The sequence below is a fragment of the Euprymna scolopes genome, chromosome 2 (genome assembly GCF_053919585.1).
Source record: "Euprymna scolopes isolate OS-2025 chromosome 2, ASM5391958v1, whole genome shotgun sequence".
In the NCBI taxonomy this organism is placed as follows: domain Eukaryota; kingdom Metazoa; phylum Mollusca; class Cephalopoda; order Sepiida; family Sepiolidae; genus Euprymna; species Euprymna scolopes.
In genome coordinates this window covers 187040700-187061990 of record NC_136483.1, presented here as the reverse complement: position 1 = coordinate 187061990, position 21291 = coordinate 187040700, and the positions used below count along the sequence as shown (strand labels likewise).

Sequence of the window (21291 nt, the reverse complement as noted above, 5' to 3'; positions counted from 1 at the left end):
GAAATGGTAATGATAGATGAAAGAAATAAAGACTTGGCCAGAGATAAATTAGCTTGGGAATCAATTTCTAAAAGCAATCTAATATTTGTCATCATGTAAAGCAGATGTTAAACCAATGATGATTGTATGAAATACATGGCTATAGATTTTGTATCATTTAACAAATAATAATGTTTATCTGACATCTTTCTTTTTTAAACGTTTCTTTCTTTCTCCTCCTCTCTTTTTATCACCCTTTCTCCATGTCAAGTATCATTTCACATCTGAAATTGATTTGAAAATATAAATGAATGTCAAACCAAAACTAGCTAATTTTGTTAATGTTAAACTTCCTCCCCACACCAAAATGAATATTACAAAAAATAAAAGGTGTTCATATTCTGTCCAAGGAAATGCTGAAAAAGAATATATTATCTTTGTAGTAGTTTATGACTTTTAGGTAAACAAACACAGACATACAACTGCTCTTTATACAATAGAAGATGAATGAAGCAATTTATCTACAAGGCTGGGAACACAGAAAATTTGCATAAAGGAAAAAGGGGGGCAAGGGGGTTAATCCAAAGCTGTGCCAATGAATAAAGACCACCTAAAGCCTGTGCCAGTTAAACCATTCACGCATTGGACCTACGGTAATTGAAAGACAAATTCTGTACAAAGAATGCAAATAGATTCTCATTATTCTTTCCAAAGTGGAAGATAATTTTGTTTTCCTTCAATTGTCAGAAGGGAATTTCTTTTATTTATTATGTTTTTTTTTTTCTGATATTTCAGCAATAATGAATCTGGCAAAACGTATCCCTCACTATGGAAAAGTTCTTACAACCTCCATGTCACATTTTTGGCAACAGCCATCACAGTTTCTCCGATACAGGTAAGCCCACTCATTCACTCACAGACATATTCACTGAATGATTTTTTTTTTTTCATTTCAAATTTAAAAAAAAATGCAGTATTTTTAAGCACTCAAGAGAAACTTAAAATGTAAAATATTTTAACAAATACTGACATACGGTTTCAGCATTTTAAACAAAAATCCATTATAATTCAGGTTTGAGGTCTAACATTTGAGGTCATTAACGGATATATGGTAATTTGAAGGTATTGCAACATATGTGCATTTACTGCAGATTACTTGGAAACTGTTAATTTCTAGAGATTTTCAGTGGCATACTCGAATTTCTTGCACAAAAATACACTTTTTGTTTTTTTACTGGGAGTGGGGGGGATTACCACTTATCAAGGCCTGGAGGCTACACTAAGAAGAGTTAGGGTTAGGCAGATGGTGAGACAACATGAGCTATATTAGTGGAACTTGGGTAGGGATTAATTATTTAACAGGACTGCTCGACAAAAACTTACTTATAGTAGATTTGAAAATTATCATGTTATAGTCAGCTGGGAAGCAGTCCCATGGTATTCTTTCAACAGATCAATGGTTCAAAGAAAGAAACTATGCTCCTGGAATTTACATTTAATCTTAGCAACAAATACTGATGGAAATTGTTGACGGTTGTTGTAGCTAGAAGAGTATTTGCTGTGAATGTTTTACAAGGGGTGGGGTACCATAGATTGGAGCTCAGTCGAGCACCTACCATAAAAGTAATGATAAAGCAGGGACAGGCTTGTAATGTCTCTTTTGTGAGAAAGAGGAAATAGGGAGATGAAAACATCCTTGCCCACTGGATACCGAAGACGGTTTTGTACCTTGTAAAGGCAGGAAAAGAGACTCTTATGAGCTCCTCCCCAGATGTGGGAGTAGTACTCCTTATATATATTTTTTTATTACATTTTCACCCCAAACAAGGCACATTGCTACTTTGATGTAGGGAGCTACTATCAGAGACATAAGTTGCAGGGATACTATGTAGGGAGTTGAGCAGTAAGATGTCTGTTCACATTACACTTGAACTTCTGCATGTCAGTACAGTTGGGGAAGCAGGAACCTGGAAAGGAATTCCAAAGTCTAGCAGTTCTGGGGAAGAAACTATTAGAGCAGAAGGTTTTCTTACATCTAGGGATTTCTATTGTATAGGGGCAGGACTTTGCTGCTTGTCGGGTTTGTGGGGGATTTTACGTCGAGGAGGTACAAGGGCTTGTAGTTCGTTGGAGCATTCATCATTAAAATACTTGTAAAACAGGCAGAGGGATGCAACATTTCATTGAAGGGACAGAGGTTAAAGCTTAGATGACAGTTCAAGACCTATCAGGTTGGCGACTCTCTTTTGAACCCTGTTCGGGAGTGAAAGCAGATGCATCAGCCCAAATGTGACAACAATACTCCATACATGGGCAAATGGTGACCTTGTAGAGGTACAGGATACTTTCAGGCATAAGTAACTTTCTATGGCAAATTTCGTTACTTAATCCTAACATTTATACTGAGTGTTAAAAAAGTGATAAAATGTGTATGGTATTAAAATTTTCATAAATTCATTGTTTTTGGTCAGATTTAAAAATTTTCAAATGATTTTTCATTTTATTTTTTAAAAAAACTTTTTTTTAAATCATCAAGCTTTTGTATGCAATTATTGAAATATTTTAATTAAAAAATTGTGTGTGCATTGCTACTACAACTCCTTTTCAATCCTTCTGTCTTACAAATGCACATTCTTGGAATGCTAATCATGTGACCCGCCTAAAGAAGGTCCCCCCCCCCCAGCCTTGAGTCTCTTTAGGGATATAGGCCATCTACAACTTTGTAGATGCTTTTGTAACAAGTTCTTTTTTTGGGGGTGAGGACGCTGACCCCACGCCCAACCTTCCCAGAAGGTACATACAGCGCCTTACCTTCCGTAATGGTCACCCATCTGGTACTGGCCATGCTCAACTTCAGTGATCTGACAAGAACCAGTGTGTCAATATGATTGTGCCATACCCCAAAGAAGGTAGATCGGGTAATTTTGAGAAATCAGTTTTGACCAGTTGATTTTTTTTTTTTTTTTCCAAGTTATATATATGAGCAAAGTTCCAAAAGTAAACCCTTCTATTTTTTAACTCAAAAAGTTAAAGGACTATGAAGACGAGAGTGGCACCATTAAAACGAGCAAGTTTTATTTTCTGGAATTGATTTTTCTACATAGTCACCACCATTCTCAATGCACTTTTATTGGCGATGAACGATAGCTGTGCATGAGCATTAAAAGTGCTTTGTCGTACAAAGGTTTTTCTAAAAGTAAAAACCTATTTTATTTTAACTCAAAGTTGAAGAGCTACAAAGACGGGAGTGGTACAATAAAAACGAGCAACCTTTTGTTCTCCAAAATTTATTTTGCTACAGTTACCATTTTTAATACATTTTTGCCAGGAATTCAAGGATGCATCTCTTCTTTTGATGCACGTCCATAACTGGCTGCTTTATTACAGTCTCACACCATCAATATCTGCAACAGAGAGATGCAACTTTCAAGTCATGAATGCATGAGTTTAGTCATCATAAAAATGCAAGTTGCAATCGCCCTCTGATTTATTTTGCCGGAATAAAAAATAGGAGGCATTAATTTTGGAACACCCCCTCATATTTCTTTCCTTACTACTTTTCACCGTGAAGAAAGAATTTTCACACGAGGCAGAAAGGAAGTGTAATATTTTAATCAAAATACATATAAATAAAACTGCATGTGTTAAAAGTTTTTGAAAAATAAAAATCAGAAATTTTCTACTTTCATTTTATTTATTTTTTTTGTTTTTCAGTACTAAACCCAAAACTGGTATCTTGATGCTGAATATGGGCGGACCAGAGACGCTAGATGGAGTCCATGATTTTTTACGACGCTTATTTTTAGATAAGGATTTAATGACATTACCTGTACAGAAGTGAGTTTCTTTTTTTTTCTTCTTTTATGTTTACTTTTCCTTTGTTTCCTAAATTAATATTATTTTTCTTTTCTTAAGTCATGGTTATAAAACTGTCAGCAATAGATAGAGGCTACCTAGCTAATTAGGAAATACATAAAACTTAGGAATATCATGATAGACATTACAGAACTCCGAAAATATGACAGTGAAACATGTTCATTTACACAATTCTGGTGCAGAACACTGAAGACTGCAAAACACAATGCGAAAGGAAATCGCCAGTACATCTTTGAGCAAATACTGGTGTGATTATGCAGTGGATCTATGTATATCATCGCAGGTTTGGTTTGTTCAGCCGCAGCACAGGACGGTATTTAAGCATTGAAGTGGGGCAAGAACCATGAAATAATCTTTAGACAATAGAAGTGACTGTTATATTCTTGCGAGTAGACAACAGATCATACACTCCAGAGGGAACAGGGTTTAGGCAGGGAATATGTATTATATTACCATTACAAGTTGATTTTTTTCTTTTTAGATAATTGTTATTTTATCAACTTGCATGAAAAGAGCTATGTAAAAGACGCTGAAACCCGTTTGAATTATGTAAATGCCATCAGTAGTTCAAAAGTTATGAGAATTTTAAGTGTCCGCATTTATGCTTTTCCGTGGAAATTTTTCTTTAGAAAAAGTGGGCTAAATTACGGACGTCAGCATTTCAAGAAATTCGGTAATTTTGTGACCATTTATTTATTTTTCAAGCTATTCTCATGAAACTTGGTACTTTTATGTAAAATTGTGTGCTCTTTCTGATGTATCTCTTTACCATAAGCCATGAATTATAAATTAAAATCTACAAATTTTAATTTTTTTAAAACTGGCACATGTATCATACAATGGGTGTCTATTGCTGAACAAAACTAAGTATTATAGTGGTATTTAAATATAGCTTTATTGAAAGTAGGCATTTTCCTGCGTCCTCACAAAAGGAGAGCTTCATCTGGGGTGTAGCCATTGAATGCCTAAGGAGCATTCATGGCCGGTATTTACTACTCCCCTCAAAGAAAAGAAAAAAATTGAGTAGATATGAATTAATCTCAGAAATAAACCAAAGAAAATTTTTCATATAGATTTTATATTTCTGTAAAAGATGGAAATTCGCAGAGTTGACCAGAACTTATGCATTTTGGGACCAGTCCAATTTCAATTTTGTAAATCCTCTCTATCTGGCCCAAAATATACTCCTATTTTCTGAGATGCAACCATAAATCATACTCTACATGAATCCTTGATATAGCTTTCACAGTACCAAGATACCAGGAATCCTAATAAGCAACAACTATATATTCACCATTGATGGTAATTTTTGTCATTTCTATTCTGTTGTTTTACTGAAAATTCAACTATGTAAACAAAGAAATAAAACGGTAATTTTTCATCTTGTTTCCACCTTAACATTTAAAATGATTACTTTTAGAGGTTTTAGGGTATGCTAAAAACGAATATTGCATTTAAATTTTCTGCAAATAAGTAGTTTTCTGGATATTAAACAATGTAATTTCTTTCATCTTGGTACGTGTGAGCATGCAAACACAACCTCAAGAAACTATGCACAAACGTGCATACCAAGATGGCCACTAGCAATAACATAAGAAATGACATTGCTTAATATCCGGAAAGCTACTTATCTGCGTAAAATTTAAATGTGATTTTCAAAACCTTAAAACGTAGTCATTTTAAAGAAAAATGTTAAGGTGGAAACAATGTAAAAATTTACAAAATGTATCTTTATCGAACTGCCTAATTATTATTATTTAGATATCCTCAGTTAAAAAAAAATGGGTTTGTTTTACAGATTTGAAAAAATGGTCTTCACAATGAGTTAAAAATAAATTCAAGTTTCACAATATCTTTTTATTTAATTGTTAGGTGAAAGTACAGAATAGTTAACAAGACACCCTTCCTTCCCCATGTTATTTCAGCATGGTAGCATAAGTGCACAAGTACCGTTTATTTGCTATATTTTTTTTTTGGACCATTAAAAAACACAATTCTGCCTGAAGTACAAGTAAGAAGTTATAAATATCATGATAACAGAAACGCATGTACTTCGTACATTTTGTTGTTTTTTAATGCTTTTAGTACATGTGTATTAAAAGCGTTAAAAACAACAAAATTGTATTATTTGGAAATCAAATTTGAAAAACTTGAAAATAATTTTTTTAAATTGACAAACTCAGAATAAAAAATGAAACTGTTTTTTCTGCTTTTGTTTTGCATTTTAAAAAGAATACAAACAAAACTTGTTAATGCGCTGACTTTAGTCAGCTAAGCGCTGGTCAGCACATTAGCGCATAGCGAGCCATTTTTCCCGGTTAAGCGCATTTGAATTTCTATAAAAGATAACATTTTAAAGAAATTTCTGCACAATTAATAATTATCAAATATTTACATATTATACATGAAAATAATTCTGAAACTATTATCTATATGAAATTGGATGATATATGTTGATTTATCTTATCAATTTTGAAATATTCTTCGTCAACTTTGCTCGGTCGTAACTTTGCTTTCTATGGGTGGTCGTAAAAATATAAATCAAAGTCCAGTAGAGATGAACTTCTATGTTTATATAGCCTGTAAAATTTCAGCCGTATCCAATCAAATTGGACCCCATGCATGTGTATCCAAACGCAACGTATGAAATGTAAACATTGAAAAAACAGTTTCCCTTTTTGCTGTTGTCATTTTTTACCATTTCTTTTTTTTTTTTTTTTTCATTTTAACTTGGAGCATAAAAATATTGAACGCATGAAAGAAAAATAAATTAACATCATTGGAATGCTTATTCTATTCTCTTTTCATCAATGTAAGTCTTTTAAAAATTGAACCACAAATAAAAAAGATATGACTTGTTGAAGCACATTAGATATGTAATATTGCCAATGTCTACGAAAATACAGAATACGCTTGTAATGTTAATTATATATCTGATTGCACGATGCTGTAGATGCTCAAGAGAATTGGAAAACACCTTGCCAACTTCAAACACTTGGGACTTGTATTCCAAGTGGGGACGAATCATTGCCTTGTAAAAACCTAGTCAGCAAATGCCATTCATGAGGAATTTGGAAGGTCAAACCTGAGATTTCTAGATATTACTCCTAAATAGTTATATTTTGAGAATTGCACAAATATCTTGAAACCAAATCCCACAGACAGGACCAAGAGACAGATATCTAGAGGACACTAGCACAACTGTTTTTGTTGGGTTGAATAGGATGCCTCAGTCCCCTGCTCACTCAGAAGCAAAAACAAGCAGGGACTGCAGGTATACCGACGCTATGTAAGGGTCTGGGTATGAAACAAATTTGTGTGTCATCGGCATATGAGTTTGAGAACACAGTCAAGACGTCGCAATTAAAATGAGATGTTGGACTATCCATTAATGTCAGCAGGTCGTTGATGAAGAGCAAAAATAACATTGGCACAAGAACACTTCTCTGTGCCCCCCCCCCCAGCTGAGACCAGAAGCTCATCTGATAAACAGCCAGATCTTCAGATTTTTTATTTTGATCTTTTCATTTTCGTTAACCTATTTGATTTTCTTTTACTTGAATTTGTGTAATTTAACGGATGGTACATATCTACTGTAATATCATAGTTAAATATTATAAGCATAAGATTTATGACCAAGAGTCCCCACTGATATTTATTACAGTAAAACCCTGGGATTCGGCATTAAAATTTAGTAACAAAATACAGTACAGTATATAATACACATGTTAAATAACGCCATAAGGTGGGGCAAATACCATAACCAGGGTCCGGAAAAACATTGTATTCCACATCGTAACCCGAAAAAAATGTATCCTAGGTAGCCACTGTATTCGGGGGTGGGGGGGTTCTACTGTACTAGAAAAAAGTGTCCATTGGGTTACCCGTTGAGTTTTGATTAAATCGTTTTAAATTGGAGGAAAAAACGAGTTTCTAAGCCATTTAAAGTAAAAAAGAAATATCAACAAAAGAAGTAATACTTTGGTCTTAAAGAGAAAAAAAATATCTAAAAATGCAAGGCACAAAAATAGTCATAACATCCTAATTTTAAGTTCGATTTAAAACAAAATTTTTAACAGAGTTTTTGTTGGATCGTCAATCTCTTTCTATGTATGTCATTATTGGAATGTTTTAAGCAATTTAAATTTTTTCATGTGTATTGCTACATTAAGCTCTTATTAAATTGTTTTGAATCGAATAAAAGTGAGTTTGCAAAGCCAGTTAAATTAAAAAGAAATATCACCACATGAAGTAATACTATTTAAGACATAGCTTGAAAGGGAATAATTTTCAACTTTTTCTGCTAAGAAATTCACCTGTTCTAGTGTTTAAACTTTTTCAGCCAGCTCGGACAATTGATAGCGAAAAGACGTACTCCGAGAATCCAAGAGCAGTATGCAAAAATTGGTGGTGGTTCTCCGATCAAACAATGGACAGCCATCCAAGGGGAAAGAATGGTGGAAATACTTGACCGAATTAGCCCAGAAACGGGTAAGAATAATTTTCTATATGCATATCCATAAACTCCCTATCTACAGTTTAAATAATTTATGACAAATGTAATCGATAAGACAACATGTACCCACCCCCATCCTCCCGCTCGACAACAGACACCGACCCCCAACGTTGTTTCTGTGATTTTCTTCTTCTACCCATGTCTTTGGTGGATGCAGAGGAGGGTGCACATGGGTTTGTAACAGAGTGCATATGGGTGTGTGTGAGAGAATAGCAGGCCAACACAAATATTAGCAGCTGCACCCGTTAAAGCATGGGTGCAAATTAACAGGTGTGTGTTATGCACTCCGTAGAAAACTGTATTTTAAGATAACTGTTTCTTTGTTTTTAATTTATCGTATATTTTCTTACAGCACCTCACAAATACTACATCGGCTTTCGTTATGCTCCACCTTTGACAGAAAACTCTATTGAAGAAATGGAAAAGTAAGTAAAGTTTTGCTTATAACCCTCTCCCCAATAAATTTGATTTAAAAAATTTTTTTTTATTGTCACAATGAACCAGATAACGGACACAATTAACTCCAAAGGACCCCCGTTTCCATCAATCATACCTAATAACTTGCTGCACCTGACACATCATATGTTTAAGCTTACCGTTAAAATGAACAAGGCAAAACTGTAACATATTTCTATTAAAACTTCTATTGCTTTACCTCTCTCTTTCTCCTTATGTTTTCCTGTTCCTCAAACACCTCTTCTGTTCCACCTATTCCTCTTTAGCTGGACACACACATGCAGACAACTGCGATTGAAAGCGCAAGCCATCTAATGCTGCATGTCCAATCTTATTGGCAGATGGCCATTACACTGCTCATCACACCAAAGTATGCAAGTACCTCCATTGGAAGATCTGTGGAGAGATGCAACTTGACAGATCACTGAACATTTGGGAACATGAACCACCACCAATAACATCAAACAGAAATGTGACCATGTTCTATGACAAAGACATACAGGCAGGCAGATACATAAAAGACAAGGCCATCAAACGAGATATTGTAATATGGAACAAGCCTGAAAGAACTGCACTCATTGTCGATGTCACAGTCCCAAATGATTTTGGCCTTAACAGAGCTGAACGGGAAAATATAACAAAATATCAGGACCTAAAAAATGATCTAAAAACAACATGGTCTCTAAAAGAAATAAACATTATACCGGTTGTGATAGGAGCAACTGGCTTAATAAAAAAGAATCTTCATAAATACTTAGAAGCAATCCCTGTAAGACCAAGCTGTAATGAAATACAGATAGCAGCCATAAAGGGAACAGTATCTATTCTTAAAAGAGCCCTCGGATATAAATTTAAATCATAACGGAATCAAGTGTTAGCTCCAGGAAGGAGCCCCCTGATCTCTTAAAGTTTACTGAAGTAAAATACAAAAAAAAAAAAAGGACAACTCTACTTTATACAATAGATTCCTTGTGAAATGAGTTAGCATTTATTTTCCAAATTAGTACATAATAACAGTGAAAAACCGACCCCCATCTCCTGACAAAATCTCGCCTCATTGATTCCCAGAAAATGAATAATTTTTTTTTTATATTATAGATATTATTAATTCTGGGCAATACCGATCAAGACAATACCAACTTTGTGGATCTTTGTCTAGTAGTTTGTGATTTTTAGCTGAACATACAAACATGCACACAGACATCTACCATTAATTTTATAAATGAATATTGTCAAGTATTATTTAATGCATGTTTCTTTTTCATTAAAAAAAATCATTTTGTGGCCACATAACAATTTATTTTGCTATTTCGCAAAAAAAAAAAAAAAGAATACATTAAAACCTAACTACAAGATGTGTGAAATGTAACTCCCTATTATTGATTGCTTGTAAGTTATTACTAGGGCTGTGACAACAGCATATTCTTTTCATTCTTTTGACTTTCAAGTATATATCCGACACAGACAATCAATCAACTGAGAACCACATCAGTCTATATAAAAACAGAAGATATTAATGGATATATACTCAAGAGTCAAAACAATGAAAAGAATATGCTGTTGTCACAGCCCAAGTTATTACTGCAATATAATTCTCACAAGAAATGAATATAGGTATATAGCAAAAGGTTGTATTTAGAATCCAATATGGATGCCAGCATTTGCCACTAGTTTTTTAAGCTGCCTGGCAACCGTATCAACTGATTTCACATTTGTTTTTAAAAATTTTTGGTACTTATGTAGAATACACTCCGTGCTGAAATAGTAACGTTATTATTTAGAAAGCCATTCTTAACATTGGGAGGGGAGTGCATTTTGTAACTCTTCAGTACTTTCACATAACAATTTAATAAATAAAAATACGGTAAAAATTGAAAATCGTATCTAAAAGAATAGCATAGTCCGTATAAGTACCAAATTTTTATTTTCGCTAATGAGTTGTGATGTTAAGTGTTTTTGTTTTTTCTCCTTGATAAGCATTAATGAGATGGCTAGGTTGAGTATTGATAACAAATTTTCCCCCTTTGTCGGAAACATCACTCATGGAATATGAGGACTTGCAGTTTCATGGGTTGACTGTTTTGGATGAGTAATGTGTAGCTTAAGTCTTAAATACAGGCTGGGTTCTGATAATTACAAAGGAGAATTACATCTGGACAACACAGGGAGATATGTGCAGAAGAGTAGACTCTGGTGGTATGGTAACCATGAAAGTATGGATGAGAGTTTTTGAGTTACTTGATGTAAAATCTTTAATTCATAGAACAGTCATAGAAAAACATGGCAGGAAGTGATAAAAATGAACCTGAAGGATAAATAAAAACCTGGGCTGAGATAACATAGGTTAGTTTGGAAGACAATTACTTAAATCAGTCGAACACCTGCCAGCATATAAAATGGATGTTAAATTAAATATGATGGTAGATAAAGATTGTATATTTATCTTCAATTTAGTAAAAAAAAAAAAATCACATGAAAATGCTTCTTTGTGAAATCAGAGTTGATGTGGTTCAAGAAGCTGGTAGCAAATACTAGCATAGAGTTCAAAATAGACTTTGTAGCCTCGTAGGAGACGTCCTTTTCTCTTCCCTGCAACCTCTATCTCATAGAAGAGATGTTGCAAGTTTGTCTCTGATGTATCGTTATTTTCATGGAAAGTGTTTGACTGAGCTTCAGTCTATGGTCCCCCCTCGCCAAACTTTCACAAGAAACACTCGTCTAGCTGAAAACACTATCAATAATTCCCCTCACTCTTTATCTGTGCCTAAACTTAAACGTAGATTCCATGAACAAAGCTTCTTTCTTAGAACTGCACGTCTGTGGAATTGTCTTCCGTTTTCCTGCTTTCCAGCTGACTACAATATGGTTGTCTTCAAGTCTAATGTAAACAAGTTCTTGATTAGCCGTTCCAGTTGTTAACAAATTTACCGAATTTCCATTTACTAATGATGACTATATTGTCCAATTTCTACTGTACACTCTTTAACCCTTATCCCCGAGTGGCCTCTTGGCCTTGATAAGTGGCGATGCTTATATAAAACAAAAAAAAAAAAACTATTTAATTTAAAAAGAAAAAAAGCGAACCTATTTCAGTAAAAAATGATGAGTTAGACGTTCCAATCATTGTAGTCTCAATATTTTAGCTACTGAACTTTCTTGCATTCTTTTGATTCATTTTAAAGAAAACTTTGATTGTTATGAAAACATTGCGTTCTTAAACGTTTATTTACAGAGTTTGTTTTCTTACAAAATTGTATGTGCTTAATAATTGATATTAATGTTTTAACAAATTTTTAATTTTTATCAGATTACAATTTTGAAGCATATAAAGCCTGTAACAACAAAGATGAAAAAAGAATAAATGTGTATACCTGATCTTGCATGTTATGTCTAAATTACTATCAATTCCAAAAATTACGAAAAAATTATGCAGTAGAAAAATAATTAAGACTAAAAATAGAATTTATCGAGTTTTAGCGTATGTTTTAATGTGCAAGAGTAGTGCGACCAATTTTGTATTACCAACTGACTTCTCTCCCTTGCTTTCCTTGAAATCTGCAATTGAAAAAAATAGAAAATGTCCAACTGCTAGTGTCTGATTTCAACTACAGGTCTCCCTGCTAGTTAATACTAAATTTGACATGGCACATACATAATAGTGTTTTTTACCAGAAACGCATTTGTTTGAAATTCCATTTATATTGCACAAGCACTAAAATGGCGATCTTGCTGTATATGCAGCAACTATTGCAGACTGATTGCTGTTGCATTAAAAATTTTTTTCAATTATTCTCCGACAGAGTTTTCAAAACCTAAGAGAACTTTGAACCTAACAAAACCAACCCGGTTTCTGGTGAGTTTGGGCTGCACTGATGAAATTTTTTTCACTTACACACATTTTGGAATGCATTCATTTATTTTATCAGCAAGCGACTGTTGTGTTTCATTGACTTCATTGCAGCATTCGACTCTGCTGATCACGATAGTCTTTAGAATTATAATGAGCCATGACATATTTCCACCAAAGTTGCTTAAGCTGACAGATCACAGAGCAGGGTAAGGACGAGATTGCAATGTATATTGGTTGTGCGTGGACAGCCTTCTGCCACCTCTAAAGTAGATTGTGGACTCAAAACTCTTTAAAAAAATTGAAGATATATCAAATATTTATGCACACAATGCTGCTGTATAGCTGCTTGACCCGATCTCTGCGCAAGTACCTTTACATACTCAATATTTTTAAAATGTTTCTGCATCTTTTGTTTCCATCTCTCTGTGCAAGATGCAATGTCACTAGTATCACAGGCACTCTTCTCAGAAAGACTTTACAGTTCTTGTACAGAATTTAAGCTAATTAAAAAAACAAAAATACGGAAAAATCTTCATGATGTACATACCTGTCACAGAATGAAAATGTCATATTTCAAATATCATGTAAATTTGTCAAGTTTTTTTTTTACTATAAAATCAAATTTTATGAGTATGCGTGTCTCTCAATCCACCATATTTAATAAATAATTGGAGACAACTCAGTTAAAAATATTGAGATAGAAATAGAAATCAAAATCAGTCTTAAAATGCTTATGCATTATTATTAATCGCTAAAAAAAAAAAAAAACTGATTTTCTCTCTAAAATAAGTACTTGATCAATTTATGATTTTTATATTCCAAAAATCATTTTCATTCATAAAGATTTTTCTGTACTTTTGTTTTATTTAATTAGGTTGAATTCTGAACAACAACCAACTTCACTTGTTTTTTTTTTGATTTTGTGAGAAGTTGGTATCTCCAATTGCACTAGCCAGAGGAAGAATTTGATCAGAATAGTGAAGACAACCATTTTTGGTTTGGTTGTTGGAACTAGAAATGACTGAAGTATGCTGAGGACTCGGCTGTTGATTGGTTCGAGTGAATCAATTTGACATGGGATGCAGTGGACTCGTTGAAAATTGGCTGTACTCATACTGGGTGAATACCATTACCCTTCCAGTAATCAGATTTATTTTTCAAAAGAACGTAATAAAAAAAAATGATGCGTACAGCTTATTTCAAACTTAACTTCACTCAGTTAAAATATAATAAATGCCATGTTGGCCAAATTTTTATTTTTAGGACACTCAGACTTAACATCCACAGAGTTATCTCCCCTGGCACCTTTTTAGTCGTGAGTGATATCCCCCCCCCACTCCGTCAACAAAGCAATAAAAATTAAAACTGCAAAATTTTCTTTTTGTAGCGATGGTATTGAACGTGCTATAGCTTTCACCCAGTACCCCCAGTATACGTGTTCAACGACAGGAAGCAGTCTTAATGGTATTTATAAATATTACAGTCAACGTGGTGCCCCCAGTGACATGATTTGGAGTGTGATTGATCGATGGCCGACTCACCCAGGTTTGGTGAACGTAAGTAGTATGAACATTCTTGGGCTTTTTATCTTCTTTTGTCTATCCAGTCATATCTCTATAAAGTTGAATATTGTTTAATTTTTAATGAGTTGTTAAAAAAAAAAGTTCCGAAACACTGATGCTGGACATGTCTGTCTTCACTAATCTAACCCTGTCATCCAAATGCTGATCTGAGTCTAATTGATTTGCTGTTCTTAAATTTAGTAAAAGTTATTAATATTTATGTGGGCCTTTTATCATCTATGTCTGATACTGCCACTATGCTTCATGCTACTAGTTGCTATACAAATACAGATCTTCTCCTACAGAAAAAAGACATAAAGAAATGTTTGCCGAGAGTTTCTTAAAGGTTTTATTTTTTTTTGAGAGCACTAATTGGAGAGAGAGAGAGAGAGAAAGTAAGATTATCTTAGCTAATTACTTAGTTAACATCTTAACTGAAATGGTGATATGGGGACAGAGATATTGAGGTAACATTTCACACTTAGCGATTATTAAAGTTTTTTACAACATTTCTGGCAGCGTGACTTGTACTTGTTTCCATAGACAAACTCCCATTATTGACAGTCTTTGCTGCATGGTTTTCACGGACAAACTGATTTAAAATCTTAGTTTTCTCTCAGCTTGAAAAATGTCATTCGTCATCTCGACTTGTACCTCTGCTTTGGCTAACTGATTTGACCTTTCATTTTTGTTTTGATCTCATGTCAGCCATTCTTGATACAACCCTGGGGATGATCGTTTAGCAGGTTTGGGTTATCACGCACTGTGTGACCGTTGTCAAAATTTACACTAGCCGACGATCACTATTGACATAGAGTTCATAATATGTAACACGGTTTCAGTAAATAAAATTCATGTTTACCATTACTGCTTATTTTTTTCTCTTTGTGAAGGCCATTGCTGACCGAGTCAAAGAAGGACTGATGAAATTTTCAGAGGATGTTCGAAACGATGTTGTAATTCTCTTCTCGGCCCATTCACTCCCTTTAAAGGTTTGTTTTCTTTTCTTCATTTTTTTCTTTTTTTCTTTAAAACGAGTTGTAAAGGGGAACCCCTATCTCCATGAAATTCAAAACTGCATATTATCTCACTTTGAATGCATTAAAGAGTAATTTTTTCATGTAATAAATAATTGTGAAATTTTTCTGTAAAACTCTGCAATTCTGAACAGAACCCTTTATTTAATCCACAAGAGTAGCATGCTCTTGTTTCAACAGCCATGAATCACCACTTATCAAGACCCAGAGCCCACTCAAGGATAAGGATTAAAGAGTGTACAGTGGTGAAAAGGACAATATCATAGTAATCGTTAGAAGTGTAAATTTGATAAATTGGATTACTTAAGGGGAACAGCTCATCAAGAACTTATTTACATTGGACTTGAAGACGGCCATATTGTAGTCAGCTAGTAAAAGAAAAGTATTGCCATGGTCTAAAAAAAAACTATGTCGGCTATGTAAGTGGCAAAAAGGGAGATAAGTATGTCCCCCTGTATTCGCAATCTTCAAGGTGTTCACATCTAGGGAAAATGCAATTTCCCCTAATTTTAATTTTAATAAGTATAAATAATTTTAATTTTCATAAGTATAAATAATTTTCTACTCAATGAATTTTCTGTAATTTTTTGATATATTACCATTTTCAACATGACAACAAAGTACTGCTTGAAACCATGTTATTTTTTTAAAATTGATCTGCCGACTCTATCGTAACACACATAATGTATGTATAAATTTATCAGCTTTACTTTTTCACATGTGGATGAATGTATACTTTTCATAAAAACAAACAAGTCATTTAGCTGATATAAAAACAACTGTACTTAATTTTGACAGCTGAATTTGTGTTGATTGAGAGAGAGGTGGATGGGATTGGCAGGCAACTTGTGCGATCATTTATCATCTTGTTTCCTACCTCTTTTCCATCTGTGTCCCTCGCTTGTTTATATTGACCAAATTCTTTTGTTCAGCGTGTGATGTCAGCTCCTCGATCAAAATCTGGGTCTTATTTAACACTAATTTGTAATTGTATTTTGAGTACCACCTGCACTGATTATTGACCTTTTCTGGAGAGTTTAGATCACAGCTGAATTTTACCAAGTTCTTTATTCATTATGTCACGGGTCCTTGTGTGTAAATTCCAAAGTTTGACTGCAAAATTCCAAATCCAACAAGCTACATTTGAAGATCAGACCAAAACATTGTGCAAATAACACTCTAAATGAGAATAGGAGTCAAAAGAATGTGAATAATGAATCCTCACCTGAAAAATTCAGAAAATGAATAAATGTTGGATATTAAATAACTACTGATAACATTCAATATAATATTCTAATCTTGCTTGCTTAGTTGTGAATGTTTTAGATATTAGGAGCGGGTGCAAATGAAACAGGTGTTGGGGGACAGAGAGAAATAGGAGTAATAGTTGTAGCAACAGCCGCATAATAGGATGATGAGTCAACGTATAAGCAGTAATTTGTCTAGTCGGTCATCATAGCAAAGAATGAGCTTGTGTAAGGTTGGAAAAAGTTTGAACCCTAAAGGGAAAATGACGTTAAATAGATAGAAATATACTTTTTTGTCGTAACCCTTCAAAGCTTATTTATGAATTTTTGTTAATTTCTGTTTATTTGTTAATTTCTGTTTGATTGAAATTCTCTAAACCTTTCTTGGATTTTTGGCTTGGAAGAAAGTGTTGTATCTGTTCTAATTCTGCACGTAGTTTATTGTCTTCAGTCAGTTAAGTTCTTCTAGACAGAGGCAAATTTTTTTTTTTGTTTCAATACAGAATGCCCCTTTTTGGGGAGCTGGATTTTCTAATAAGAAAGCAGTGCACAAAACCTCAATCTTCTAACAGTAATCCTGTCGCTTTCGAGTTCTATTATCATTTTCAATTTTTTCTTTTTATCAGTTTATCTGGACGCTTTGCAAATTTCCCTTCCATATTTTCATGCATGGCACAGACAATTTTATGTTAGGGATTAGGGATTTGCTCCGTCCATTACATCCCACATTAAAAACCGACCTAACTTTGCCCTGGTGGGGAGGCATGTAAATAGGAACGCTTTGGATCTACTTAAAAAATATCTATTCACCTTTGTAATTGATCAAGGTCATTAGCCCCTGATGTACAATGTTGCAGAGTTAATGATAAAAATTATTAACTGACTTATCTCCCTTTAAGAGTTTACATTTTAAAAGTAATCTCCCTTTAAGATAATGGAGAAACATTTTGGCTTCTATTTTTATGATTTCGTTTGTGTGTTATTCGCATGTTTCAGTCGATGTGACTGCCAACATTCTTTACGTGTATCTTGTCGGACTTGGGAATCTTTCTGTCAAACTCATATTAGAATTGTCCACAAGGAACTGTGATATAGTGGATAAAGTATTTGGTAAAATTAACTTGTAAATTATATTCTTCTGGAGATTTAAGGTTCAATCCTTAATGCTGGCGACACTCAAAATACTTCTACTCAGTCATGGCTAACAGAACGAGAGGATGCTACTCCTGTTGATTAAAGGTTCTGTTCAAAATTCTGTGCAGATTTCTGAGTTTGACAAGATACACTTAAAGAAGATTTGAGGTTACATTGACCGGAACGTTATAAAAATGACACTCGAGATGAGAACAGTAGTTTGAATAATCCAAGTAATACGAAAGATATTACCAACAATTTATTTTTATATAGAATCAGTGATAGGGGCACTCAGTGTTGCCCAGTTTTAGAAATTAAAATACAATTAAATATGATCTGTCGATTAAAAGAAAAAAGGACTTGAGTGCCATGTTATCGTGTTATTACAAGAAAAAAAAATGCTGTTGTGAATTTAGCTTTTTAAAATGAAACAACAAATCGACCGTTCACGCATGCACGATTAACAGTGTCAAAACCAGGGTTTTACCTGACCCCTTTTCAAATAAAACGACTTTTCTACATGAAATAATTGATGATTTTTTTCTAATTTTTTCATATTATATGTTTGAGAGATCGTTCTTTCTAAACCGTACAATGTTCATGCCACTTTGATACGGTTGACAAACGTTTTTAGCTGACATACAAACTAGTGTTGGGACGATTCCTAATTTTTATACGATTCCGATTCCAGGAAAATATTGATTAACGATTTCGATACCGATTCCTAAGGAATGTATTGTTTTGAAATATACCAGGTAGTTTTATACTTATGGTCAGTAGTTCCCAAATATGTTCCCTAACTTTGGAAGAGATATTTTATGTCTACACCGTCATGTTTTGGTTTAAATAAAATTATTATATAGTAAACTAAATGGAAAAATTAGCAAAATTTATTTTAGAGAAAATTTATTTTACTTAATTGGAATACAGAAAAAAAAAACTCAAAGAAAATAGAATTTATCCTTCAGAGAAAAAAACAAATAAAATAGAATTTATATAACAGAACAAAAACAAGAAAATTAGAGAATAAATACACACGATTCATTATTTTGGTCCTCATAATTAATAGATTTAATGAATTAAATAAAAAAATATAGCGAAAGAGAAAGAAAATATATACTAATTAAAGATAAAAAAGATAAATATTTAATTTAATAATTTATAAATGAACGTGCGTAATGAAAAAAAAAACAATATACCATGTGACATGGTGCCGTAGATACAAAATAACCTTTCCAAAGTTAACGACCATATATGAGAAATACCATTAATCGAAAGTTTTTGTGTTTTATACCAAAAGGTAGGTATAGCGAAAAGTTACAATTAAAGGAATTTCAAAAACGATTTTTTGTTTAGCTATTGATAGTTGTATTTGTGACGGCAGTTCTTCAGACCTCCATAATTCACAAGGAGTAGTTAACACCTATTATTTTTTCTTACTTTTTCATTGCTTTTACACGTTGTTTCTAACGTGAAGAATAAGTTTAGCCAAACTAATTTTGAAATAGGGTATATCAAAGGAACACATATAAAAATGATACCACTATAAAAAACAAATGAAATACTAGATAAAATTGAGCAAACATAATTACCAAAATTACAGAAAAAGATAAAAAAAAAAACAACAAAAAATGGTGAAGTTTGTTGAGTGAAATGAATTATTGAAAGAAAATTAATTGAACTAATAGAAATGTTAAATAAAAAAATGTCACATTTCAATATTTTTTTAATAATTAAATTCTCAGGGTTGTTGAAATTAAAAATTAAGTGATTTTTTTTTTATTAGACTTCTTTCGAAGTTTGTTACCTTGAAAAATACATTTAAAACCCTGTTTTTTTTAAAAATAAATTGAAAAATAAATGCAATTAAAAAAATTTAATTGATAATTGAAACTTTAAAAACATATTAAACATTGAAAAATTACTTATCTCACAAATTAACGTCCAATAAAGTAGATCCAGTCTTCATACAGGAATTCGGTTATAATAAATATATCTTTCCCAAACTTAAAAATTAAATCTTTTTTTTTTTTTTTTTTTTTTTTTTTGAGAGAGAGAGAGAGAGAGTGCTTTAAAATCGCCGGGGAGTGCCGCCTAAAATTTTAAAGAAGTAAATTTTAGGAGTTTAGTGCCTTTCAAAGACGGTTATCATAATTTATTATCATCATTTAATTTCCTTTTTTTTCCTCCCCCCCACACCTTTCCACGTGGTTGAGTAGTTAACCAGTGCTCCTGTTGCTGTCAGTCAGCTATCTTTACCTAAGTTTTAATTTCTAGTTAAAAGAATTTTTCATGAATGGAATCAGCATTTTTAAAAATTATTTTTTTAGTTGTATATATTGTATTTACTCTTTGAAGTTAAGGAGGGTTAAAAAAAAAATGGTGACACCTAGATGGTGACGTAGGCAAAAAAAAAAAAAGACACTGCGATTTCGACCCTCACTAATAAAACTGCTCTGAGTGACTAGTTGGTAATTTTTTGTTCCTTTTCTTTTTTATTTTGCTCCTCCAATTTATTTGGATGCTTCATGGTTAAATGTTTTAACATGTTGGTTGTGGTCATGTTAGATGGTTTTATTCCTCGCGATATTTTAATTTGACAGACTTTGCAAATGGCTTTCAACTCATCATCTTCATCAACTTCAAAAAGACTTTTTTTTGGACTTTGGGCCATATTAGAAAATTCAGTTTATCTGTAAACAAATAATTTACTATTAAATTTTGTTTTAAAGCTAGTCACTTATTTGGATAATTAATTGAAAATAATCCGCTTAAAAAGACAAAAAGAAAAAAATATAAAGGGATGGGGCGGTAAATTGTACTAACCGGTAGTTAACAAAAAAAACTTGTAGAATTTAATTTTTGAAACCAATGTATAAAAGTTTACATAATGAAATGCAAATATGCATTTTCGGGTTTGTATTACTGTACACATAGATTCGCAAAAGTTGTCAAAAAACAAATATATAACAAACAGATATTATCAAAGGCAAGATAAGTTACTTTTCTACCAAACTGGATACATTTTTTTTGTCTTTATTCAATGTAACATGTTTATTCAGCTCGAAAAATATGCAGTGTTTACCGATGTATTGGAAAATTCAAAATGGCGCCCGACACTCTCTTTAACATGGTAAGTTCGGGAAAAGGTGTTATAAATAATAAACTAGACAAAATACTATTAAAAAAACACCAAATATATGTCAAAATATGTCACGGTAACATATATTGAGCGAGTTTCTAGCAGTATTTTGTATAGTTTATTATTTATAACATCTTTTCCTGAACTTACCGTGTTAAAGAGAGTGTCGGGCGCCATTTTGAATTTTCCAATACATCGGTAAACACTGTATGCTTTTCGAGCTGAATAAACATGCTACATTGAATAAAAACCCGAAAAATATATCCAGTTAGGTAGAAAAATAACTTATCTTGCCTTTGATAACATTTATTTTTTATATATTTGTTTTTTGACAACTTTTTCGAATCTATGTGTACAGTAATACAAACCCGCATTTTCTTTTGAATTTTTTTTTTAGTTGACTGTGTTCAATTCACACATGGTTGATGCGGTTCAATATTGCTAAACTATAAGTCCTTAGTAAAATTCTATTTATAAATACTTTTTAAAATG

At 32.9% G+C, this 21291-nt stretch overlaps 1 protein-coding gene across 2 annotated transcripts in view; it reads left to right on the top strand.

The window, feature by feature from the left end:
- The window catches only part of LOC145299645 (ferrochelatase, mitochondrial-like), a 60087-nt gene that overhangs the window by 23934 nt on the left and 14862 nt on the right, over positions 1–21291 (top strand). For both annotated transcript variants that reach the window (XM_080144423.1, XM_080144422.1), the window contains exons 2-7: positions 775–874; positions 3694–3816; positions 8198–8346; positions 8724–8796; positions 14065–14233; positions 15133–15231. In XM_080144423.1, the coding sequence (XP_080000549.1) occupies positions 780–874; positions 3694–3816; positions 8198–8346; positions 8724–8796; positions 14065–14233; positions 15133–15231 (708 nt within the window). In that variant the 5' untranslated portion in view covers positions 775–779. The remainder of the gene's footprint in view (positions 1–774; positions 875–3693; positions 3817–8197; positions 8347–8723; positions 8797–14064; positions 14234–15132; positions 15232–21291) is intronic.